The 22,347-nt window shown below is 42.8% G+C and overlaps 1 protein-coding gene across 2 annotated transcripts in view; it reads left to right on the top strand.

Moving 5' to 3' along the window:
* Positions 1-889: 889 nt before the first annotated feature.
* The window catches only part of PRKACB (protein kinase cAMP-activated catalytic subunit beta), a 64,568-nt gene continuing 43,110 nt past the window's right edge, over positions 890-22,347 (top strand). Inside the window, exon 1 of one of the 2 annotated variants that reach the window (XM_035121599.2) lies at positions 890-1,296. In XM_035121599.2, the coding sequence (XP_034977490.1) occupies positions 1,251-1,296 (46 nt within the window). In that variant the 5' untranslated portion in view covers positions 890-1,250. Of the gene's footprint in view, positions 1,297-16,461; positions 22,048-22,347 lie in introns of those variants that run through there. The other variant, XM_035121597.2, reaches the window with a different exon arrangement.

The raw sequence follows: 22,347 nt of genomic DNA, 5'->3' as shown, positions 1-22,347 counted from the left end.
GGCCTCCTCTGAAGACCAAAGCGTGTGGGCAGTTTCATATGGGAAGTAGTAGTAGCCCTCCAACTTCCAAACTGTCCAGGCCCGGAAAAGGGGTAACAATCACACTTTGAACCAGGCCCAGGAAGAAATCCAAAACTGGCGAAGAATGCACAGTATTGGCATGGCATGACTGCTGCATTTTGCATCAACTAAAAAGCTTCTGGGCACTTTTCAGAACCGTTCGGCCACATACTGCACATACCATGACCTAAATATGAAAGGTAAACAAGAAACCTGTAACTGCAGCAAGATCCATCTTCAGAAAAAGACCAGTTGGTGCACTTGTTGGAACCTGAGAGCAGTCCAAAAAACAACTGCACCCTGCGTGCCCAACAGAAGCATGTCCCAAAGGCCTAAGTGTCTTGTCTGGATTACACCTCCCCCCTCCCTTTTGCCCCATATCCCATCTCTCACTGGCTTCAACATTAACAGTACTGTAAAGATACAAGACTCAAGCACAGGATGAGGCATCCCAAGCCAAGGCGCGTTTCTATGATCCATAAACCAAACTCCCACAAACTTCCACGGGATTATCTACTCAGGAGGAGGAGTCGCAGCGGCGCGCGAAAGGCGGGTTTAGATGCGCTCCTGAAATAAATGCGGACTGGGACTACCGCTGCAGCCGCTTGCAAGTGCGGGTGAAGAAGGCAAGAGCCGAGGCAACAAAAAAAAAAAGGTGGCCCCTCCTCCGGGTGAATTATTTACTCGAGGGCAAAAGGAGGTGCGTTGTGGGGAAGAGTACGCCAATAGGGGGAAGGCGAGGCCGGCAGGGGGCCTCCTCCTCCTCCTCCGCAAGGAGCACAGCCTTGCCAGGCCGCCGGGCAGGCGAAGCCCGAGCTCTTGCGAGCGTGAGGAGGAACTGCTGAGGAGGAGGAGGAGGCGCTTCAGCGGCCGTCATTTCCGCCGTGTATGTGTGTGTGGAGTCGGGGAGGGCAGGCGGACAAGCGGGAAGAAAGGAGGCAGGACCCGGAGGAGCCCTCGCCGCCTCCGACTTAGAGGCCGCCCGGAGCCGCCCCCCCCTACCAGAGCGAGGGGGGAGAGAAGCTGAGGGCCGAGCGCTGAGGGGGGAAGAAAGAAGCGGCGAAGAAGCCAACACTCCTCCCTTCGCTCTTTGCCGCGCAGCCCGGCTCCACAGAAGCTGCTCGGGATTCCCGCCCTTCTCCCTCCCTTCCCCCGCTGGACGGACGGAGCAGCCCGCCGGCCTCCCGGCCATGGGGAACGCCGCCACCGCCAAGAAGGGCAACGAGATCGAGAGCGGTGAGTTGGAAGCGGGCGACAAAGACCGGCCCGGGGGGGGGGAAAGGGAGGGAGGCCGGCTCTCGACCGCCCCGCTGCTCCTCCTCTCGCCAAGGTGCACCGGGACGGGCCGTGGCAGCAGCAAGGCCCTGCGGCCTAGTCTGGCGGGCTGCGGCACTGGCGGCAACCGGTGCGGCAGGCAGGCAGGCAGGCCCGCTCGCTGTGCCCCTTTTGCGCGGGGGTTCTGGAGGAACTGCTGCAGCCACGTCCCGCTCCGGGGGCTTAGGAGTAAGCGGGTTAACCTGTCCCCCCTCGCAAAGCTGCAGAGGCCCCTCCGTGGACACCCCCCACCCGGAGGCTGCTGCTGCGTGTCCCTGGCATCCCCACCTAGGTGCATCCTTCTGCTTAGGCCGGCCTAGTCCCAACCCGGAGCGAGGAGGAGGTCAATGAATGGGAGCGGGTGGGGTCTAGTCCTCCCGCCCCAATAGCTCTTGCTAAAACTCTTGGCCCTCGTCGTCGGAAGGAAAGCTTTTCTCTCGGCAACCTAGGGGTGGGGGCCGGGGCAAAGCTCGAATATAAACTGAATTTTTGGGCACTTGTGTGTTTTCTCCGCTTTTCTCTCTGCCTCTTCCTTCCTTACCCCCCCCCAAAAAACAACAACAACAGGGAATAAAGGCTGCTGTAGAAAACTCCCTAACACCTTTCCCTCTTATAGTTTTTGTTCTCTGATGTTGTGGAAACAGTTTATTCCGAGCTCCTCCTGCTTATGAGAAGCAGTCTTCTCTTGCAGCATGTTAATGTGTTGTGAAACCTCTTTCTACATTATTATTATTATTATTATTATTATTATTATTTTGTCGTACAGGATCTTGGTAAGCTGCATTTTGTTTGGGATTGAGAACACAGCATAAAAGAACACAAGCAAAGCATTTAAGCAATTGCTGGCACTTCTCATTGGAGATTAAGGCCTTGCTAACACACTTACTTGGGAGTAAGTCCCATTGAATTCAATCAGGCTTTTGAGTATCTGTGTTTAAGATTATGAGGTTGATTACTAATATGAACTCTTGAGGTTTTGAGTGTTTATTGCTATTTGCTTGTCTGCAGTAGAAATGATTTGGAGTGTTTTTGATCCTGAACAATTTTTGAGATGGGCAACTTTTATTCGTTAGCATTTGTCTCCTTTTGTAGTTAGACAAGTATTTTTGCTTCAGCATAAAGATTGTTTTGGTTTCATAAAATACGGTTCCTCAGAATAAAGCCCTAAATGTTACTTAGTCTAGAGATGGGGAACCTATGACCCTCCAGATGTTGAACTGAAACTCCCATCAGCCCCAGTCAACATGGCCAATGGCCAAGGATATTCAGAGTTGTTGTCTAACACCTGCAGGGCCACAGTTGCCCACCCTGATCTAGTCAAATAAAATAAAATCCTTTCCGTTGAATAATTAAAAGCTGAAACCAATTTTAAAAATAATTAAAACTAGAGAGAGTGATGCATGCTTAGAAAGTAGAATCCTGTGTATGCCTACTCAGAAGTAAGCACCATTAAATTCAATTGAACTAACTTCTGGTTAAGTGTGTACAGTGCTGAAGCTTTCATCCTAACCTTGAGGCCTTCATTGTGTTTGATTTCAGTGGGGTTTAAGTTGCCTCCACCAGTTAGTAACATCTCCAGAAGACGCTTGTTCAGCTGTAACACTGTGGCAAAAGTGGGGTGGGGGAAAAGTAGCTTGTTGGGTACTACTGGTCTGAGAATGCCACACTGTAATGCCTGTGTTCAGAATGGGCTGTCACGTTGATGCAGTGTAAACTGAGAGTAAGCATAGGAAAAGTTTTCTTGTTGATTGGTGGTTTCTGATATGCTGAATCAGTGCATGCCTGAGATTTGAAAAAGCATCTGGCTTCAAACCTGTTTCCTAGGAGGAGAGACTCCCTTTGGTGCTTTAGTCTAACCTTCCTTCCCTGCCATGCTGCCTCTTCGTGTGGCATCGGTGATGGTCCTGGTGAACTGTGGTGCCACAGGCCCTTAGTTTTACTTTGACAGCAGGGGTAGCCAAAGTGGTGTCATTTTGTTGGACTATGACTTCCCTGGCAATTGATCATGCTGGTTGAGGCTGATGGGAACTGTAGTCCAAAAACCTTTGGTGGGTACCATCTTGGCTATCCCTGCATTTGTGAATCAAGCGGCATACTCTTGCTCAACCCTCTGGGCACAGTTCTGCTTCTGCTGAGGGTATTCTGTGTGCTGGGGGTGGGTGACATTCACTTTGCCTTCAAGTGAATGACCTGCAGCACTGTAGTATGTTTGGGACAGCTCTTGGCTGTTGCATGTGTACTCTATAGGGCAGGGGTAGGCAACCTAAGGCCCGTGGCCGGATGCGGCCCAATCGCCTTCTCAATCCGGCCCGCGGAAGGTCCAGGAATCAGTGTGTTTTTACATGAGTAGAATGTCTTTTTATTTAAAATGCATCTATGGGTTATTTGTGGGGCCTGCCTGGTGTTTTTACATGAGTAGAATGCGCGCTTTCACTTAAAATGCATCTCTGGGGTTATTTGTGGGGCATAGGAATTCATTCATTTTTATTTATTTTTTCAAAATATAGTCCGGCCCACCACATGGTCTGAGGGACGGTGGACTGGTCCACGGCTGAAAAAGGTTGCTGACCTCTGCTTTAGGGAGTTAGGCATCCTTTTAAATACGCTTGGTCCCTATGAGGATTCTCTCTTCACTCTATCCATGCATGTGGTGTGCAGGACTGTGATTTCCGGAACATTTTCTAACACATGCCCAATCTAGCGTGGATTTCACTTGTTATGCATCACAACACACCCCTTTCATATTAACAGTGTCAGATTGTAGTAAAAATGCACATGTCAGATTTGTTAACTTGTCAGATCTGTACCAACTGTCAGGAATGCAAAATAAGTCAGTGATAGCAATATTGTGCTGCCCCAAAGACCCTTTCTAGAATTGGGAATTTGTAGAGGGTTAAGAACAAAAGGAAGTACCACTGCAGCGAGAGGGGTTGAGGGATTCTCAGAATATGAAGACTTGTGAATGCTTTGCAAGCCTTAGAGGTTTTTCTGCTAGCTGATGCAGTGACTGTTACAGTTTGCATTGTTACGTATAGAACTACTCATCCTTGTCAAAATAGCTGTCTGAGGAAACAAATCTTACAAATTTTTGTTATAAGTTTACACAACATGTTAGAAAGGCTACAAGTTTTGAATAAGTTCTGTAAACTGACAGTGGAACCGGGGGAGGACAGTGGTTACTTTTAATCCATGTCCTTTACATACTGTATTAACATCTACTGAAAGATGTGATTGTAAAGATCAAGGCAATGCTACAGTATCCGAAAGACATTGAACAGTGACTTGATTTGTAGTCTAGTTTATATCTGCACATAAAGTGTTTGAGAGCCCTTACTGCAATTGTGGTCAATGTAAACAGAAACAATATGATTGTAGCACTTAGTAGTAAAACTTCATATAATGGTATCTTACTGTGTGTTCCTGAACTTTTATCACCCGTGGTGCATTCAGTATGGCTTTGGAATATTTTTAGTAGTGGTTATTATTTATTTATTTCTTCAAACTTTATAGCATTATTAGAAGAATGCAATCCTTTTTACTTTAGTTCTGGATATGGATGCATGTTCTTTGTTGTGCAAGGTAATGTCTATTACATATTGTACATATAGAAATAATTTCCATGTTTTTCTTTGCTAAACCATCTTAAAGCAATATTGCCATTATGCAGCTGAACAAAGTTCCAATTAAGTTCAGTTGATATTGGTGGAACCTGCTTCAGCACTTCTAAAGGGGGGGTTGCCTTTGAGGTCCAGGATGTTGGGTCAGAGCAGAAACTACATTTACAAGCACTATTTAAAGGAAAATTTTCTGCGACTCAGTGAATACTTTTTTTTAAAAAAAGAGGGATCCTAACTGGAATTAGAAATGTCATTTCCTTTAAAATACTGTCCTGATAAGTAGCAGTATTAGTCTGTTGCATCAAAAAGCATTATTAGAAATTTCGATATATAAGCTAGACACCAAATGGCTCCTTAAACTAAGAGTACAGTTTCCAAAACACAATGCCTAGTTGTCATTTTTGGGCCAGACAGCTCAAAATTTGTATTTTTCAATACAACTTTTTGGTTCTTGAAATTCATTCTGATGTGTTGCTAGTGTGTGAAAACAGTCAAGACCCAAGGCATGCACCTCCAGGTGATGGAGACGTCAGGGGCCATCCTGGCACCCAGACATCTTCTCTCGGTCGCAAATGGTCAATAGTCAGGTGTAAAATGCGCCTGGCACCTGGTGAATTTCAAATGCTGGTTACATGGTAGTTTTGAAAGTAACACAATACTTATAGCACAAGCTTTTCTGAATTACAGTCCACTCCATGCAATTGGACTGTAATTCTGGCCACATGACCTGGAAGCTGTACGCCGGCTCCCTCAGCCAATAACGCGACATGAGCGCCGCAACCCCAGAGTCGGTCACGACTGGACCTAATGGTCAGGCGTACCTTTACCTTTACCATGCAATTGATAAAGTAGACTGTAGTCCATAGAAGTTTATGTTAAAATAATTCCGTTAGTCTTTACAATACCAGAAGACTGTTGTTTAAAAATGCTGGATGCTTCTGAAAAGAAAATGAGATAGAATCATAGAGTAATTGAATTGTAGAGTTGGAAGGGATCCTGAGGGTAATCTAGTCCAACCCTTTGCAGTGTTTAATTGATAGATGAATTGGAATAAATAGAGTTATCATTTTGAGATAATGAACTCGATCTTATTCCAAAAGACACCTTTCCTGTTCTAGAATTGCTTTCTTGATGCGCACGGTGCTTACATTTTTTGTTATATCATGGAGTTTGGGTCACAAACCTTTTCACATTAAATAAAAATTATATCCTATAATTGTATCCTACTACTCCAGGAAGCCTACCCTGCACTATTGGGAATTTATATTTCCTTGTGCCATCAAAGGAAGTAGCCAGACACCTGGATAGCTCAAGGTGCAGATAATGCCAAGGTTGCAGGTTTGATTCCTGTATGGAGCAGCTACATATTCCTGCATCGCAGAAGGTTGGGGTAGATGATCCTCAGGCTCCCTTCCAATTCTATGATCTATGGACCTTGAGGGGAGGGGATAAGGGACCTAATAAAAGTGTTGGCACTAGAGAAGGACTAAGAAAGTGTGGGTAGCTGAAGATGCTTTCTCTCTAACCTATGTTCTTATCTGCTCTGTCATTCTTCTAGTGCTGCTGGGATAGCTCTAGAGCTGTTGTGTATTCATGATCTATGTTTTGGCACAACTCTAAAGTTTGTGCAAATAGGGCATAACTAGTGGTGATCTCTTCATGGTTTGTTTTGGAATTGTCTCAGTAGTAATCTATTTTCAAGTAACCCTTTCTCTTTTTTGTGGGACAGAAAGTTTACCTGTTTTTGACCATTTTCATCTGTTTAGGTTAGTGAATGTCTTCTGATTGCTCCAGAGTCCATACACAAAGGAAGAAATCATTGTCTTGCCTTTGTAACCTCCCCACCCAGTATACAAGGACCTCTGGCAGGAATAGTTGCACATGTTCCTGAACTACACAAACAGACCCAGGGACTATATGTCTCAACTGGAATATTGCATAGATTTGGAAAAGCTTGCACTTTACTTATTCTAGTTGTTACCCTTCTAATGATTTGGAAAATGCTTAAAGCAAATTTTATTTTTGTTGTTGTTGTTCTTTAAGAATGAGCCTGGAAAGCAGCTTTATAGATATCCTCACAGATAGCCTTAAGCATAGTTATCTTCAAAACCACTGGGTGATATCCAGCTAAGTCATACTCGCTGAAATAAATTGGCTTAATTCAGTGGATCTGCTCTGAGTATGAATAACATTGGATATCACCTTCTGCCTTGTTCTAACCTATCTCTCTATCCTTATTTGCTGATACATTCTATCTCTTCCTCCAACACTGCGACTACCAGTAGCCCAAATCCCTTAAACATCTCTGCATTTTTTCCATTGCTTCCTCCTGTGCCTGGAATTTCTTTCCAGAACAAATATTTTCAATATTCTCCAGAGCTCACCAATTCAGGGAAGTCCTTGCTTAACCCATTCGTCTCCATCCCTCAACTGTGCTTGCTCACATTTCATCCCTTGTTACTCTTGTTTCTTCCTCTGAACTCTCCCTACTCTCAAAATCTAGATTATAATTTATTTGGGGACAAGGATCTGTGAGTGCATGACCTGGCAGAGAGGAAATAATCTTGGTCTAATAAATGATGTTTTATTAAAGAACAAATCTAGCCCCACATTTTGGCTTTGTCCCTGCTGCCATGCCCAGCTTTGGCGCGTCTTCTGTGGTTTATTTCTGTTACAGCTGAACCACTAAAACTGTGGTTTGATCTGCTTGCAAGCCAGGCTTTACTAGATCTTTGTTTCATGTTATGGTCAGTAGGCAGAGATTAAACTAAGTTTTCCAAGCTGAATGTAATGGGAAACTGGCTTAGCAAACCGTGGAAGTGTTGTATTGTGGTGTGAGAGAGGAGGGGAGAATGTGCAGACACAACTTCATCTAACATACTATGGCTTATTAGACCAAGATCATTATATCTGAACCAGGCCTCTGTGTTTCCTATTTTCTTAAAAGTAGGCTTGTACAGTACATGATTCTTACACCCAAGATTTTTTGGAATCTCCAACGGACCAAATTGTGAAGTTGTACAAAAAATTACATAACTTAAAAACTATAGTAAAAGAAAATTCTGGCTTATATTTTCAAGGTGCTATAACCTAAGATGCTGCGGCATGTAGTCAAGTAAATTATACTCTTAGTTGACCCATTGAAATTAATGGACCTAAATTTGTCAGGACCATTAAATTTCAATGGGTCTTCTCTGAGTATGACTAACGTTGTATACAACTCTGCAAAAATAATAGTGTTTTTTAAATGTTAATAAGCATGTAAATAGTCACTTGTCTGTGGTAAGAATCTCCTTCAGATGACCAGTCAGAGAAACTGCTTTAAAATGGAAAATTGCTTTTGCTCCAGCTGTTGATGGTTCCACAAATAAGTAACATGGTACAGTATGTGTGAGTAAAGGAGCTAGTGCTTCTTACTGTACAGCCCCAAACAACTTAGTACCAAATTAATTAGCATCACCTTCCCTTATGTAAAGGTAAAGGGACCCCTGATCACTAGGTCCAGTCGCGGACAACTCTGGGGTTGCGGCGCTCATCTCGCCGAGGGAGCCGGCGTACAGCTTCCGGGTCTGGCAAACCAGAGCAGTGCACAGAAACGCCGTTTACCTTCCTGTCAGAACGGTACCTATTTAACTACTTGCAATGACGTGCTTTCGAACTGCTAGGTTGGCAGGAGCTGGGACCGAGCAATGGGAGCTCACCCCGTTGCGGGGATTTGAACCACTGACCTTCCGATTGGCAAGCCCTAGGCTCTGTGGTTTAACCCACAGCGCCACCCACATCATGTAAATGTAAATGTACTGGTACCTATAGTTTAAGATTGGGTGTTGAACCCCTCCTACATTTGGTGTTGCTGGCTAAGGCTAGGTGCATGGTAACAGATGAGAGAGACTGCTTTATCTGTGGTAGTGTGGAACTCTGCCCCCTTGCTCTTTATATTATCTTGGCACTAAGAAAGCTTTTATTTTTAAACATGCTCTTGATTCTGTTGCTACTTAATGCATTGATTGCTGCTGCTGCTTTTTGTGTTTTTGTTTTGCTTCTCTGTTTAGTTTAATATGTGTTTTTATTGGTTGTGTCATTGTTGCTTTTCTGCTTACTCTTCATGTGGAAGTCACTGAGCAACTCCTTTGTGGGGAAAACTGGGGCTTTAATTTAATAATAATAATAACAATAACTTCTGTCTGATAGTAACTTTGGCGGACTTATTTCCAAGGCTGCCCTTGGAATACTAATAACAAAAAAGCATGTGTAGTGTAAGCAAGAACAAATATTCTAAAACATGAAAACCTTTGCACTGTATTCAGTACACAACAGCAGATTTTTGAAATGGGAAATGCATCTAAAACAGGCTTCCTTAAACTCGGCCCTTCAGTTGTTTTTGGCCTACAAGTCCCATGATCCCTAGCTAAGCAGGACCAGTGGTCAGGGATGATGGGAATTGTAGTCTCAAAACATCTGGAGGGCCGAGTTTGTGGAAGCCTGATCTAAAACTTCAGTTCATCAGAGCATTAGATTAAACATGTATCCTATTCATTTCAGTAATAAAAAGATACAGATCACCATGCAGAAAATTGCTGGGTTATAAAATAATGCCATAAAAGTTGAGTGTATAATTATGAGAGGAAGTAACTATAGTACCCAATACAGAAGTTAGACAAATCCAGGTTCCATGCCCATGCATCCTGCTAGATCAGGGAATTTCTGTGTTGGAATGAACAGCTATGAACCTTCTAAAAACACAGGGACCAAGTGCCTAAGGATGGCATCCACAGATACCAGGTGAGCTTGGAACGTATTCACTGAATGTATTCCAAGCTGTTTTGGAGTTCTTTTGTAATGGTGTCTTAGATTGAGATATTGCTTGTGCTTCTGTTGTTCCACTTCTGTGGAACATGCTGATCCCTAAATGTTACCATGTGCAGGCCTTGGACTGTCCATAAGATTCAAATTCCTAAGCTGCAGTAGCAAATGTCTTGGTGTGCAACCTACTGGAAGTTTTTCAGGCTTAGTTTTAGTGTTTTGTTGAAGCATTACTCTTAGCTGCAGTTCAACACCGGATGCATGGAATGAAAGTTACCCTACCAGTGAGCCACAGTGGACTGCTACGCTGGGACCTCTCAATTCTGACAAAGATCTGCTTGCTTTCCATTCTGTGTATGTGTGTGTATCCTGTAATTACTGGTGATTGTGTTGTGAATATCATAGGAGTAAAGGTAAAGGTAAAGGGACCCCTGACCATTAGGTCCAGTCGTGACCAACTCTGGGGTTGCGCACTCATCCCGCATCTCGAGGGAGCTGGCGTATAGTTTCCAGGTCATGTGGCCAGCATGACAAAGCCGCTTCTGGCAAACCAGAGCAGCACATGGAAACGCTGTTTACCTTCCCACTACAGTATAGCAGTTCCTATTTATCTACTTGCATTTTGATGTGCTTTCGAACTGCTAGGTTGGCAGGAGCTGGGACCAAGCAACGGGAGCTCACCCCGTCACAGGGATTCGAACCGCCGACCTTCTGATCAGCAAGCCCTAGGCTCAGTGGTTTAGCCCACAGCGCCACCTGGGTCCCTATCATAGGAATAAGTGTGTCCTAAAAGCAATTGCATGAAATATGTGATTGCATGAGAATTTTAAAGACTGACCTACCCAAATCTCTTGATGGTCATCCTGCTCATGTAACCCTTTGCCTTACCACAAATGCTGTTAGTTAGGACTGCTTGAATTTTATTTCCACAGTTATCACATTCCTTTCAGACTCGAGGCGGCTTTCAGCATAGTTAAAACATTAAAACACAGCATAATGAAAGCATTTTATCATTTTTCCAGTCACAAAATTTATGTTGAGCTTTTCTTGAAATGGACGGGTCTTCTAAGCAAATGTGTTTAAGATTAGGGTGTAAGATTTTGTGTTTTTTTTTAAAAAAAAACAAAACCTTTCTGTTTCGCCACAGGTCATAGATTTGATTGCAGCCTCAGTCTAACATAAAGCCAGGGGGTGCAGAAAGTAACTTGTGGCTCTGGAAGGAGCTACGCACAAACATTTGTCTTGGGATATATGTACAGTATGGTCAGTCACAAAATTCATACTAAGAAATCAGAAATAGTATATGAACTTGCACACTAATAATTAAATCTGTCTGAGCACAAGACATTATGTGTTGAAAACTATGTTGTCTTCTACATACCTTATAGCAAATGTACAAAATTGCAGCTGTTATGAGTCCTGAAGTAACCTCATCATTGCATACTAAAGAATGAAAGCAACAACTAGGATATCTGATGGTACTACTGTAATTGATTACTTTACTTTACTCCAAAGATGTATAATTTGCACATGTGTGTGCTGGTGCAACCAAGTACCTTTCACTTTGGAAGTAATATTATACCATCATGTTCAAACTCTGGCATGTTGAACAAATTCTGTAAATCATAGATGGTTTGTAGATTCAAAAAGACAATTTAAAATAGAACAAATCTCTTGAGGTTATATGCCCTGCTGCATTATTGGTGAATTTGAGTTCATGTGGTTTTAATACGTGGCCTCCCTGTGGTCTCTGTCTAAGGCAGATAGGAATCATGTAGCCCTTGAGTTACAAAACTCAGGAGAGCAACCTGGATTTTTAAAGTACTAAGCAGTTCTGTTTCATTTTAGTGTCCAATAGAGTGACAAGTTACCAAACCAGGGGTGTGGTTTTTCCAGGAAATTCTGAATTGGAAAAATCTCTTATGCAAATTATGGCAATTTGCAGTAGAAGATTTTCAGTTTGTAACAGAAAATTGTCTGATTCCCTTGAGAGCAATCTAAATTAGCATGTTTATTTTATTTTTATTTAGCAAACAAAGTCAATAATTTGGAAACTGCGAAGCTTCCCTGTTTATAATAATATTTATTTATTTGCACTAAGCATACTTTCCTTGTTACTAATGAATTTATGAAATATAAAAAAATTAATGAAGAAATAAAGCGGTGGAAAATCATCTAGAATTTTTTCTGCCCACACCACTGACTGTTCAGAAGTCCCTCAGTAAATCTAGAGAGTCTGCCTTGCTAGCTATTTGGTTTGTTCTTGTGCCTTCCTTCTACAGTTTATGTCCTTGTGCTTTGCCTACTCCATACTATTTCAGTATATGATGAACTTGACTATAGGAACAATCGTCTTATACTGTAGTTAGAACTGGCTGTGACTTGCTCTTGTAAGAAGCATGTGCTAATGATTTCTGAAGGAATGGCTAGCCCTTCCTGATGGAAGTGAAAATTACACCCCACCCTGGTCATCAGGTTGATCATTTAATGATTGGTAGAGTAGTGATATTCTTCTATCCTCAGCTAGTTACATGCACACCATGGGTCTGTGTGCATGTAAGAGTGTGGTATGGCCACACCCACTCAGTTCTGCATGAACATGGCTACCAGTTAATGTAGTGCAGTGGTCAGCCATATTGTACCCAGCGACTTACACCCTTTGTTCTAAGATGCTGTTTTGTACATCAGTATCAACTTTTCAGGTAAGACAAAAAAAATTGTTCAGATACCTGAGTTGGGCGTTTTGAACACTGACAACCTGAAAGAAAAAAGAAGGAGCTTCCTTTCTGTTTATAGAAAAATAGTTTCCTAGTTGTCTGATCAGGCAAAGTAGCTTTGTAAAAGCCTGCACAGTATGCCAGTTCACTTCTTATTTGTCTTTACTGCTTACTGATTTTCAATATAGATAGAACTGCCTGTATGTGATTGCCATTTTCTAATGATAGTGTCTATTTTTAAATTATATAGACTCTGGAAACAGTGGGAAGTGCTCTCTAAATTATTGGCTTATCTTGTTGAGTAGCTTTTCTTTCTGAATTTCAAGTTAGAGTAGTTTGAAAAAGGTCATAAATTATCCATTGGTCTGGAGTACAAATCTACTGTACTTGGGTGAGTTCTGTGCTATGATATGCACCCATCTTAAAAAGTCTAAGTGATTTGTATCACATCTGTATTTGAAACTTGAATAGGAAGATCTGAGAGGTTTAATACAGTCAAAATAATTGCAAACATATTAGGTACAGCTGTGAAAACTGTCTACATTTTTACCAGGGTTGCCAACTAGTTTTAAATAATTTTTATTTATCTATCTCATCATTGATTGTTTACTTAAACTGTTAAATTAATTATTTTTGTTCTATTTATAATTTTCCATTGCACTGCTTCACATTTTATTAAATATAACCGTACATTCAATCCTGTTCTAGAAGATGCTCAGCTATTTTTTTTTTTAAAAAAAAAATAGAAGATGCTCAGCTTGAGCCTGGTGAACCTCATGGGTGTGTGAGAAATTTGTGGTATTTAAGCAACATCTGAGGGCATCTCCATGCCCTCAACTTGAAAACTTGCTACATAGTTGGAATAATTGCTCTTGGATCTTAATACGATTAAGAGATGGCCTTCCGGTTAACATTGAGCTCAAGTTATTGTTATTGGGGGCTTTAGGGGTTCTAACTGATGTACTGTATGTTATAACTGTCATGATGCATCCTTCAAGGGCAATACAAAAAGTACCTTTTGCTAGTCCTTCCTTACAGTTTCTAGACGGGTGGGTATGAATGATAGCTGTCTTGTCAGGGTGTAAAATTGTTTGTTTTTAAATATCTCTTTATTTGTATATTTAAAAATATTACAAAATGCAATCAGATAAACAGGGGGGAAATACAGAAAAAAGATAAAGAATAATAGCATAAACAAAAACATGCAGAACATGAAATAACATAGAAATTCAATCCAATACCCTTTATATATGTAAAAATCGTGAAACTACGTGTCCCACTTTTCTCCGTAACCGCTTGAACGATCGTCCTGAAATTTTGACACAACGATCCAGGCCACTCCCCGAGCGCTGTTGGGGACAAAAATCCCTCAAATCACACACCTGGGCAGGTATAGACCTGGTTTTTCACCAAGTCAAACAGCGCCCTCAAGTGGCGTTATACCCTCCTCCACCCCTGTGGAATAAGCCTGTGGAATAAGCTCTGAATTTGGCAATAATGTAGCCAACTCGCACAGTGTTGTTTTACCTGTTGATATGATTTTAACTTCAATTGATCTTTCTCTTTTATAAGTCAGCCACTTTCCCTCTTTTGATTTATTGAACATTGTTGTAAAATTGTATCTCTCCAGATGAAAATAGTGGAAGCATACATGGCCATAGTACAGTCTAAAGTTCCAGGTGCAATCCAATTGTAACTAGCTGCAAAAGAAGAGAAATTTCTGAAGCCCAATATAAAGGAAAACACTTAATGAACATAAGAAGTATTATATTTCCATCTCATGGCATCAGAGTTGAATATTATTCAAACAATCTTAGAAATCTGTCTAAATCAAACATTGCTTATGGTTTGTTTATTTTTTAAAAATATCTGGGCACTCTAGCCTAAAAAAAGCATCTTACGTTTTTATGCTTGCAACTGTTTTGAAGAGCTTCTAGGCTAATAAAATATATTTTGTCTAGCTGCATCTTTTTCCCCCTCAGATCATCTTCTGATTGACAACATGCTAGATGTCTAGTGAGTAACCATAATGCTAGGGTGCTAGATGTCTAGTGAGTAACCATAATGTGATACTCAGTTGTTTCCGTAGGGGTTTTGGGGTTTTTTTTGCTCATAACTCTCCAATATGCAGGAATAATGGTTTTCTTAAGTGTGCTGCAGGTAATATCGATCGAAACCACTATGTTGCTCATGACCCTAAGGTCATCTCAAATAAACAAAGCAAAAGTTGGACTCTGAGGTTCTTGAAGGAAAGGGCTAGTCCCTATGAAGTTTTCTAAAAAGCAAAAATAAAAAATCTAAGTCACTCAGTTTGAGAAATCAGAACACTCCTAATTATAATCGTTCATCAGAATGGGTTAAGAGTTAAACAACTTCAGGATCTGTCAGTACTGTGGAAGATCCAGACTGATTTTACATACGCACTGTCTGCTTTCGTTTCCTTTGATACTAATTGTTAGACGAACACCTATTGTAGTTTTGCCACGAAACGCAAATAGTGTTCTAGCTTTGGATACAGAATAGAAGTAGCGGCTATTTCCAATTTCTCTTTCATCTAGTAAGGTGCAGAGAATAGCATCAGAGACTTCCAGAGCACATTTTAATTTATGACGAAAGCCTTAGGTGACTGATTTTACTGGATTAAACGTTGGAACCATAAACGTTACTTACTTATTCCAAGGTAGTGACTTGCCTTGCACTGTAGCTGTAGCTGTGGATGGTGTCAGTTTTAGGGCTTGTCCATTTCACTGTGGCTGGACACTGTGTACATCATAAGCCAAAGACTGTTCGGCTGGGGGGACTGTGGAAACTATAAAGGCCAGTGAAGCTGTAATATTCCTATCATTTTAACCATGGCTAACGGAGCCAGATCAGACTGCAGGATTGTGCATTCTTTCCTATACCACTCTTTTATGTAAATTACTAGCTGGGCCTGGCACGCGTTGCTGTGTGTTAGTCTGTCAAATGGAGGATAATAGCCCCCCTTCAGATCCCCCTGAGCCTCAGAGCCCCCCAGTTTTATAGGTATTATGTTTAAACAGGGGTATCCTTGTGAGTCCCCCCACCATAGCTGCCAAGTTTTCCCTTTTCTCGCGAGGAAGCCTATTCAGCACAAGGGAATTTCCCTTTAAAAAAGGGAGAACTTGGCAGCTATGCCCCCCACCCTGTTCTGATCCATTAGTTATCCCGTCCCCTCTTCCCCCCACCCCCAGGTCATCCCTGTGATTGGGGTCATCCTGTCCTGAACCAATGAGGTATTTGGACCCTGGTCCCCACCCAGATATTCCCCACCTCCATTCGGTTGGTGTGGGTGATCTATATCTTTTCCCCCAGGGGTGTCCAATGGATGAGGTCTCCTGTCCCCTCCTCTCCCAGGTCCGCAGGTCCTCCTTGTGATTCTCCTCCCCATGTGTTGAGGTATGAAGTATTCCGTTACCTCTCCCCCTGGGTCATTCCCGTTCCCCACCACCACCGTGTCCGGTGGTTTGATGAATCATGTCCTCTCCTCCCCCCATTCCCCAGTTCCCTTTGAGTGACCGTATGTCAACAGTCGGGTCGTGGGGTTTTTGGTGACGGCGTCGGGGTGGTGTGTTTCCCGTGGTGGGGGAGGGGGGAGCCCTCTGTTCTGAGGCCTGTGGTGGTGACTGACGGTTGGAAATGGCGTCCTGGTGAGGTTTGCGGTGGAGTTTGGGTGGGGGCGTGGTCAGTTGCATCTGCCCCCGGAGATGCAGATTTTTTGGAATAATTCCCAGCTCCCCCAGGTATCTGAGTGGTGGCTGTGTTTTTTCGACACAGGTATGGCATCTGACCACGGAAAGGGAATGGTGTCACTCTCATAGTGGCAAGTGAGGTTGTGGCCAAAGCTGAGGAGTCATTGGTCCAGCGGTTTTTGTGACCATTCATGTGGAAAAACAGGGTCAGTCTATATATATATATATATATATATATCCTTCTTACTCCTGCTCTTAACCATGGTTAGTACTAACCAGAGTTTGTACAAAGCTTGGATTTCATACCAAGATCTGAAACTAGATAGCAATCATTGCGAACTCTTGTTAGTGTTAACCAGGATTAATTCTAGTGCACATGAACTATAGTTAAAGCTCCGGACAAATTAACATATGGGAAGGAAGGAGCTATTCAAATGAGCTGTCTACAGGAGGGAGGGGGAAAGCTTCCACTTTTGATTTTAAGCTAGCCATATTTCTAGAGTTGGGAGACCATGGCTTGAGAACAAGCCAGGTTTAGAACCATGATTATGTCCACCTGATCAAATCAGTATTTTCAGGTGCCTTCAGCACCTTCATACAGCCACTTCACTCCTTTCTTTGGGTAAGTGATGAAACAAGCTAGGAAACAGCAGCTAGCCATAGGAACTTGAGGTAATGGCTTTGATATAAGGCATGGTCTGTGAATCAGCTTTAAATCTTGGCTTTATACGGTGGCTTTTTAATGAAAAGTGATTAGCCATAGTTCCAGTACAGACCTAGTGGAAAGCTGCATCCACAAAAGATAAAAGGGGAAGTGTGTGAAAGTCCATGACTCAGCACACCATTTTCATGGCTATAAACCATAGTTTTCCAATGTGTGAAACAGTGAGAACCTGAAGTATCTCTATGACCCTCTGTTGTAAACACACAAAGTAAATTTAGGGTGCTTTTGCACTTGCTAAAATTTGTGTAACAGTAAACATTCCCCACGTGCCTTTTGAGAAGTTATGGCCGTTTAAAAAATTGTTTTAAAATAAACTTTAGTTCAGGTGTCTGCAGTTGTATCCAGCAGTGTTCCATTCACACAACAGGGTGCAGAGCAAGGCCAAAATCTGACGCTCTCCCCCAGACCTCATGCTGCCTTCCCAAAGCTGGGTAAGCGAGGCATGGGCTTTGGGGAAGAGGCATGAAGTTCCGGCTGGGTCCTGGAGTCCTTGCTTTGATACAGGAGTGGAAAGAAATGAGAGGAAGCTGCATGTTGGCTGGAGGAGTAGAGACATCTCATTTCTGCCCTAACTCCAGCTGCTTTAGAAGAAGGAGCAGGATGCTTGCTCTCCTTCCCCCCCCCCCCACCTTTCTGCAGAGGACAGGGCCTTGGTGGAAGCCAAAGAGGGCTTTGAGCACCCGAGGGAGGAAGTGGAACAGGAGGTGGCAGCGAATGAACAGGAGTCGGAGGGGTGCAGTCTAGTTGCCTAGAATCAGTCACTGACTTTGTGGATGGGAGGAGACCCACCCATGCAATAGATGGTGCATTTGCAATCCCAGCATTCATGCAAGGCAAGTGAGTACACCGCACCTGGTCTTTAAAAGCTTTGTGGGTGAAACTTGTTGGGTCATCTTCATTGATTCCTTTGAGTTGTGAATGTGTTACCCTGGTGCCAAGGCCTGTGTCTGTTAGAGCCTATATTGCTTCTTGCTAGAATAAGGATCTTGTTCTTACTTAAAAATAAGAGCTTCTGTTTGCAAGTTTGGGGACAGGAGCTAGCACATATAACCTAGGAAGCTGCAGCAGGAATCCCCCCCCCCCCGCCAAATCTGGGATGGCCTTTCCTCCCCTTTGCATGAAAGGAAGTGCAACACTTTCTGGATTCATGCCTAGACACAATGTCTTGGGGCAGCATTTGTCTCCTCTGGCATAAATGTGTTTACGTTATATCACTTGTGGCTGCATTTTTAACTTTCGGACAGTAGATGCCAGTAGATAGCTTTTGAATTAAAATAGAAATGTGGCGAGCGCTGCCATAGCAACAACTTCCTCTTGGCGATGTTATTTATAGAAATGCTGCTGCCTCATCTTTACATTGCTCTCATGCTGAAGAGAGACTTTCTGAGATGCTTTAAAAAGCTCTGCTGGCAAGATGTAGGATATCTGTTTGTTCTAGACTGATTATATATATCTATACTGTATCTCCCATATATCAACTGTTCTGTTTCAACGGCTATATTCATTATACAGCAAATATCTACTTTAAGCACCCTAGGGACTTGGACACGTTTGGTGAGATTCCCTCCCCCCTTTTCTGCCTTTAAGCCTCCCTATGCTATTTCACAAACTGATTTGAGAGACCCCTCAGTTGTAAAGGTGTTTGGCATGAGTGGGGGTGGGGGCTGGCGCTGGTATTTCCAGAACATGAATTCAAATCCCTCTGGGCACATGTAACTAGTTGAGCAGTTCTTTGGATTCTAGGTATAGTCAGGTTTGTTCATTTAGCTTGATGGATGACTCTGGCCAGGGCCGGCCCTACGGCCAGGCTGGGTAGCGCAGGGCACCGGCCCGCCGACCGCTTTTCCGCCCAGTAGCGCTGCGCGCTGAATCCACCCACCCGTCGGGCAGCAGCGCCCTCGGCAGCCACACTCTGCCTGCCTGCCCACTCGTCGCGCTGGGAAACGGGGCGGGGGGACCCCAGAGGGATCTGTCGCACCACGGCGCCAGAGGTGCTTAAGACGGCCCTGACTCTGGCAGTCCTCATTACAATTAGCATATTAGCTAATTGGGTATGTATACATACTAGGCTACATTATTAAAGGAGAATTTCACGTTACAGGGCAGTCCAATATATTTTTCTCCATAAGTAAGTACCATTGAATTCAATGGGATTTACTCTCAGGTCAATGTGCGTAGCTGCAGAGTATATTTCACTCCCTATACAGGTCAAGCTAAAAAATGGTGAGAGAAAAATTCCTGAGAGTTGCTCTTGCAGTGTAAAATTAACGGTCATAACCCTTTCAATCCATGTCTGAATCCCTTCCCTGAAAATCTATCTTCCCTGAACACTGGTGATCCTTTTCAGAAAAGATTATCTTACATGTATTAGGCTCTTGCTTAAGTTTTTGAAAGTAACTGTGAGTTTTATGTTGGGAGATGCTTAAATATGTTGGTACTGATAAACGGTGTGCATATATGTCACAACACAATCATCCTTTTTCTAATGTGGACTTTCTCTGTTTTTTAAAAATAAAAAGAATGCAATTGAACGCCACCTGTGATATGTTGAAACTTTTCTAGCAGCATGTCTAGGTTCTAAAATTAAGATTTATGTTATTAAAATTCATTTTGTGAACTTAAAATCTCTCTTTCTACAAATCTCTTCTTAAAATTATACCGAAATTAATATTAATATTACCTTTACAACATCTTTTATCGGTTACTAGGAGAGGAACCTAACAGCAACTCAAATAGATTTCAGTGTAAATACATGCTTTTCTCTTCTTTCGTTTTATGCAAGCTTGTAGTGTCACAAGCAGCAATCATGTGAAGGGATATTTTCATGCCCAAGGCAATATTGTAAATGACTCTTTAACAATACTGTAGAAGTTCAGAAATTTGTGGTAGGGTTGTTGTTGTATTGTCCTTTAGGAAAGGCTTTCATGATTAATGAGATAATAAAAATGAACAGCAAGTAATATTTTTTCAAGATGGGGTGGCTTTTGCTGTTAGCTACATTGCCTTCTCCCATCTGTTCTGGTCTTTCTGAGATAGGCAATGGAGAAGAATAAAGGCAATGGGCAATAATTAGGCCAGTACCTTGTAATGGGTTGGGGTGAGTGTGAGCAAACAGGCAAAAACCTCTTGTGCGCAGGTGGGAGGGAGAGGGGAGGCCTGCACCCAGTTGTGTGTGGTGAAGGAAGGTGCAATCCACAGAAGTGTGGGGAGAGAGGCAAGGGGACGTGGAACATTTCAGGGACTGGCTAAGTCACCACACTTTGAATGATTTGTCAACTCCACAGGTTTTCACAAGAGAGGAACCATATTCTTAAATCTGTCTGCATCCCCAGAAAACAAAAAAGTTAAGAATGGTCACAGCAAGGTGTCAGGGAAGGGAAACATATAGTGTATGTCCTAAGGTCTGCTTGCCTAAGAGGCAGTCTCTATGCATTTTTGCCTCCCCCTCTTATCTCAGCATTGATAAGGAAGATGGGAGGTAATCAGGCACAGGTGGACCCTCAAGTTACGTTACCTTCAGGTTGTGAACGCAGCAGACCTGGAAGTGAGTTTGCCGCATGCGCAGAAGCGCTCTGCACGCTTTGTGCGTGTGTAGAAATGCTCTGTGGCGGCGTGCGCAGAAGCGGTCCTCCAGTTATGAAATTTTCGGCATATGGCTGGGCCTCCAGAACAGATCCCGTTCATAACCAGAGGTACCACTGTAATAGCACCAATAGGCCCCCACTAACCCTGGTTTCCACACCTCGTGAGTCTTACCAGAACCACTAGGTAAGAATACTGGATGTTCTTCAACCATAAGCCCAGAAACTGAGTGGAATATCTTGACCCTCCATGGTTATTCCAGTAAAGACCTTTTCGTCTTCTTAAGGGAAAGACAACAGCCAGGCCCTTGCGGGGTTGAATCTGGGCGGGTGCACAGCTTCCGTCTAATGTACTTTTTCCAGGGGGATCTCCGATGTCAATTGTTTTCCTTCAAACGAGTAAAAGTTGCTAACTAATTTTTTTATAGGGTTGTTGGTTTTCCTCTTCACAATGTTTTTCTGATGCTCTTTTTGAAATTATTGTTTTGATCCACACACAAACACAAATGATTTTGTGTGTGTGGAAATTTTACATCTGTGGCTTAGGAGACATACTTATTTGCCTCGGTGTATGAAACCAAAAGTAATCAAATGTCTTTTTTTTGGGGGGGGGGGCTCTCACTATTAGGTTCTTTTCAATTATTTTGCTTGTACTTGCAAAGCCCCTGGATGAACGTAGCCACTGAGTAGGACCTTAGGTGACCCCTGTAACACAGCACAGCATAGCTCAGCGGCAAGTGCAGCTATTTAATTAGTTCCTTAAAAGTTGGGAAGAGGCTTCCTGCCAAGGTTTTTGGATCCTGACCACATATTTACAGTGTGTACATGCCCTGCAGCATGTAAATGCATTTTCTTTTTTTAGCATGGATGTGACTTGCACATTATAGGAATTGAACGACTGTTCAAGTTTTCTAAACAGGAAATGTTTTGAAATTTTCTCTTAATCTGCAGTTGTAAACTATAATATCTAACACTTTTAATAAACTAAAAGCAAGTTATGCTTTCTGGATCCTGGCTTCTGTTATCTTTTCAATATAACAAAACACATGCTTGTTCTCATCTCCCTGAGGTGCCCCCCCCCACAAGTGGAGAGTTAAAATGCAAGCAGTACAGGGTTCCCCCCCCTCTAGTCACCACCCTGAGCTGATATCAAGAGCCTTTTGCTGAGAATAGCTCTTGAAGCTTGGTTTTATATTAACAGGAAGCAGAACAGCAGTTGTGGCTTTAGCATACTGCATACAGGAAGTCTGACACATACTTAGTCCTCGGCTTCTGTGCTAAGTTCTTAAGTTGAGAGTTGTTTCTTGCCTCTAACGTACCTTAAATGTACATAGATGGCAACCCAGAAAGAGTTACAGAGCAGCTCGAGCGTGGGGACTGCTAATGCTTTGCAGAGACTGGAAGGGTTTGCCAACAGACTTTTTCACAGACACTCCAAAGGTTCTCCAAGTGAACTGAAAGTGGCTCTGGAAAATGAGTCTTCTCGCTTCTCTGAACCCACTGCACTGTGGGACAGATCAAGTAAGTGTGTGTGTGTTGGGGAGGGGTATTACTTGGTATGTAATGGCAAACTGTAGAATGTTGCATACTAAATATAGAAAAATGCTGACAGCCAAACTGGTGAATTAAATGATCAGCAGGTGGATTCAAATTTGTAGTTTTGTTTCTTAAAGCATATGTGATCAGGTCACAGAGTATTATCGGTCACCTTTTGTCAGTTCATTGCCTTGCATATTTTCCTGCCTGCATTAAATGTCTACTTCTTCATTATTTGAAGTTGTGTTTTTAAAGTGCTAAGGCTGACTATTAATTGTTGGCTGT

Source organism: Zootoca vivipara, chromosome 7, assembly GCF_963506605.1.
Source record: "Zootoca vivipara chromosome 7, rZooViv1.1, whole genome shotgun sequence".
Taxonomy (NCBI): Eukaryota; Metazoa; Chordata; class Lepidosauria; order Squamata; family Lacertidae; genus Zootoca; species Zootoca vivipara.
This window is presented reverse-complemented; position numbering and strand designations above follow the sequence as displayed.